At 44.6% G+C, this 4,274-nt stretch overlaps 1 protein-coding gene across 1 annotated transcript; it reads left to right on the forward strand.

The window, feature by feature from the left end:
• Nucleotides 1–1,977: 1,977 nt before the first annotated feature.
• Nucleotides 1,978–3,296, forward strand: LOC132319219 (pinopsin-like). The gene is given in 7 exon segments (XM_059829522.1): nucleotides 1,978–2,052; nucleotides 2,097–2,144; nucleotides 2,147–2,174; nucleotides 2,177–2,329; nucleotides 2,332–2,439; nucleotides 2,548–2,689; nucleotides 3,152–3,296. Coding segments are annotated over 7 exon segments (699 nt in total).
• Nucleotides 3,297–4,274: the final 978 nt, after the last annotated feature.

Consider the following 4,274-nt stretch of genomic DNA (forward strand, 5'->3'; position numbering starts at 1 on the left):
CCCCCTTTAACCAGCTCAGGGGACCAGAGCCCTGCGCACGGCGGGGCTGCGGATGCCCCTGGGATGCACAGCTTAGAGACACACGTATGTGTGCACGTGCACACGTGTGTGCCTGTCTGTTTTTTGTGTGTGTGTCTCGGGGGGGGTATGGGTGGGGGGGAGTATGGGGGTGGGGGTGTGTGTCTCTCGCTGTGTGTGTGTCCGTGTCTGTGTGTACATGTGCAGTTGTTATATATCTCTGTGTGTCTAAATATCTACCTATATCTACATAGCTTTATAAATAGATACATATATGCATGTCTAGGTATATAAATGCACTAGCTATTACAATTTTTATATATAAATATTATATGCATATAAATATTTTATATGCTTAATATGTATGTGTGTATAAATTATTTATCTAAAGCATATTATATAATTTATTGATATAAATGTTAAATATATACTGTATTATATACTATATGTATATATAAGTAACTTGCTACACACATACATTCACTTTTCTATATTATAGTAGTACAATAAATGTTCTATTTATCCCTATATAAATATATAATTTTAAATCTCTCCACTATATAATATGTATGCATGTATATATAAATACATACATTCTTATATGAATTATATTATAAAAATATAACTATAAATAAATTATATATGTATATTTTATTTCTATTTTACAAATTTATAAAAATTTATACTTTATATAAGGTTTATGTAATAACTTTTGTATAAATGTAATATATAAAAATATAAGTAATATATTAATAAAATATATTTATGCATGTGTATATAAAATACATAGCTTTATATAGACAGCTATATACATATATATGTATGCATGTCTAAGTATTTGTATACATACAGGCACTCTGTATGTATTATGACATTATGATCTAGTTAAAAGATACAATTACATGTATAAAATATTTTATATTCTATATATACACTATAAAATTTATTGTGTGTGTGTATATATAGCAAATATTATATAGAAAAATATATATGTGAATGTATATTATATATAGGTACAGATATAGATAGCTATATTTAAAGGCACACATGTGAAAGCATGTGTATATATATATGCATTCTTTATAGAATGTTATAAAATATGTATTACATAGTGTATATTATATACACTTTGTATATGTTTATATGTAGTACTTTAATTTAATATGCATATATATGTGTATGAAATATTTTTATTTGATACATTACGTAAGTATATACTGCATATTAGGTATGTAGTATATATTGTGTTATATATTTGTATTATGTATTGTTTTAGGTAGCATGCTCTCGCACACTTCCTTGCGTGCTCTCTCCTCATACATCCATGTATGAATGCTTATGTATATATACAGTGTAATTCTGCTATATAATATTATAAATACATATAATATATTTCATACAGTTTATTGTATATGTATTCCTAAAAGATGTTAATTACATATACTAATACTATGAATATATTTGATACCTGTTTATCGAGTGTATTTATAACCCGTGCAGCTGAACCGGGCGGGGGCCAGCACGTGGCTGTTGGCAGTGGCCCACGTGGCCTCCCCGGCAGCTCAGCGTGGCCGGCGGGGATTGTCCTTCGCCCCTTTCCGTGCGCTGCCCCCACCCCAGCACCCTGCACCCCCGGGCCAGGCACCCCGGGCTCGCGCCGCTCCCGGAGGGGTCGGCTCCTGCACTCCCAGCACAGGTCAAGGCCACGGGCGCGCCCGCAGCCCGGAAAACCCACGGCACGGGGAATAACGGGCCAGTCCCGGGCGCCGAGGCCGGGCAGGGGTCACGCTTATGGGGGAAGGCAGGTGGGCAGCACAAGAAAAAAAAACCCTCTATTTACTCAATTAAATGATGCACTGTTCAGTCAGCAGCTTTTTTTTTAAGTCAGTCTTTATCCCCTCTGGAATAAAGAGCTGATTATAAAACCCCTCAGATTAAAAAAAAGCTTAAGGTATTTTAATGCAAAGCTCCTCTGGGGCACATCAGACCCTCCTGCTTTATCAAGAAGCTTTGGTTTTGGGAAGGGTCACCTGCATCAGCTCCACCGACGCTGGTGCTCCAGAAGACGACCAAAGTACTCCTCCAACAGCTCACAGGAGCCCCCAAATAATGGGACACCCCCCCCCGTTATTTCGATGGCCCCCAGGGGCCCCACCAGGCCCACGGGGAATGTACCTGTCGGTGGCTGTGCTGATGGGCATCGTGGTCTCTGCCTTGGTTGTGAAAGGCTTGGGCATCGCGGTTGCCATCAGGTGCAAGAAGCTCCGGTCGCCTCTGAACTACACCCTGGTGAGCCTGGCGCTGGCCGACCTGCTGTGACGCTCTGCGGCAGCTCCATCAGCCCCTCCAACAACATCAACCGCGTCTGCGTGTTCGGCAAACAGCTGTGCGAGCTGGAGGGCTTCATGGTCTCCCTGACAGGTAAGGACACGAACCTCGAGACCTGGCTAGGTCTTTGGTGAGTGCCATTGCATTTAGCAAAGAAGCAGCTTTGGGGACCGTTTCATCAACTTGCTGCTTCTCCTAAAGGCAACGCTTTCATGCAGGATGTACAACTCACGTCCACCAATGAAGCCATCGCCAGCCAGCCAGCTCTCGCATCCCTGCCCTCCTACTTCTCCAGGACCACCACGGTTTACAGTCCAGTCATCTACATCTTCATGAACAAACAGGTGAGAGAGAAAGTCATCAGCTAACGAAACCACTTCACTGGGGCTTCTGGAGAGCAACTTAACGGCCTCATAAAATGTGGAGGAACCATCTATCCTATCTGGAAGCGTAGACGCAGGCTTGATCCAGGAGTTACTGTATAAACAGCAACATTTTGGGGAATAAAATGGAAAGGGAGGAGGCAGCCTCTGAGCCCGAACAAGAGCGCATTACCTGCTTCCATGATTTTATGGGGTCAGGCAACTTAATTTTAGATCACAAACGCAACACGCAACGCAAACAGAATGAAACTTTTATTGTCAATGAACTGCCAGGGTCTGCAAAGAGTTGGGCTGGGAATTGATACAGATCTCCCCCAAAACACAAGGGGCTGAGGAGCGCCCACCCCGCAGCCTCTGCCTCCAGGTCTCACGGCAGACACAGGTTTTCTTCCACGACACGTAACCTGTGTTTTCCCTGCCCGGTTTCAGAGCTGCCGGCTGAAAACGGTGTGCTGCAGTTACCGCCCCGGGGGGACAGGAAAAACTGCTCCGGCTGCAGCCGGCCCCTGCGCAGGCATCGCTGCAGAGGGGTCGTGGAATAAGGCGACACCGTCTCACCCCGTCTAACTGCTGCCAGATTCTGCCTGCAGCGTCGGCTTGGGGTTGGGCCTGTCCCACCCAGCCGTATTCAAGACGAGCAGGGAGAAGGGCCCGGTGCTGTAGCTGCTCCCCACGCCCCGGAGATGGGCGGCTCTTGGAGGTTAGAGGGGCCCCCAGCAGCCCTCAAGGTGCTCCCCAGAAAGACACGACATTGTCTTCTTGTGGCAGAGGAGCCGCCCCGTTATGGGATAAACTGCAAACTTCTATTTCACTCTCCTAAGGAAACACTGCTCCCTTTCAGCTCCTCACCTTGGGGAATCAAGAAAAAAAACAACAGCAATTTTTCCTCGACGCAAAACATCCCAAGTTGCTGTTCAGCCCCGGAGTCAGGCTGAACGCTGTCCGGCTCCGGGGCCACCTCCAACGCGGTCCGTAGGACAGAGCTGCGCGTTCGCCATCCCTAGATAGACCGAATCCTATTTGCATTGCCCAAACTCGCTGTGCAGTTTGAGGTCAGGCTGTGAAACTGGCAAAAAACCAGCAGGTATGTTAAAGTGCAGACGGCGTTAATAAACGTTAATAAACATGGACAAGTTCACATGCATCTGTTTTAGCGGCTGATAAGAGGGTTCGACAGAAAACACTTCACCTCCCACTGCTCCAGCTGGCACTTCTTCTCTCTCGGCAAGTGCCACATATCCCATCATAACAGAGAGCAAGAAAAAACCAAAAACAGTTCAAAGACATAAAATTATGTATTTTATTTATATTTAAGGCAATAAGGGAAGGTCTTAAATCCACTGATTTGCCAGCAAGGGTGAAAACACAGGTTGTAACAGGCCCTGAGGACAAGGCACAGCAAAGCCACCGCTGCCCGAAGGGCCGGGACCTTAACAGAAAGCAAAAGACGCCAAAACCTGTAAGAAAAAACCCCAAAAGGCAAAAAACCTCCATGGGGTTCCACAGCTACACACCTGATCTCGAATCTCAAGACGCAGTGTTTAT

The sequence above is a fragment of the Gavia stellata genome, chromosome 25 (assembly GCF_030936135.1).
Source record: "Gavia stellata isolate bGavSte3 chromosome 25, bGavSte3.hap2, whole genome shotgun sequence".
Classification (NCBI taxonomy): Eukaryota; Metazoa; Chordata; class Aves; order Gaviiformes; family Gaviidae; genus Gavia; species Gavia stellata.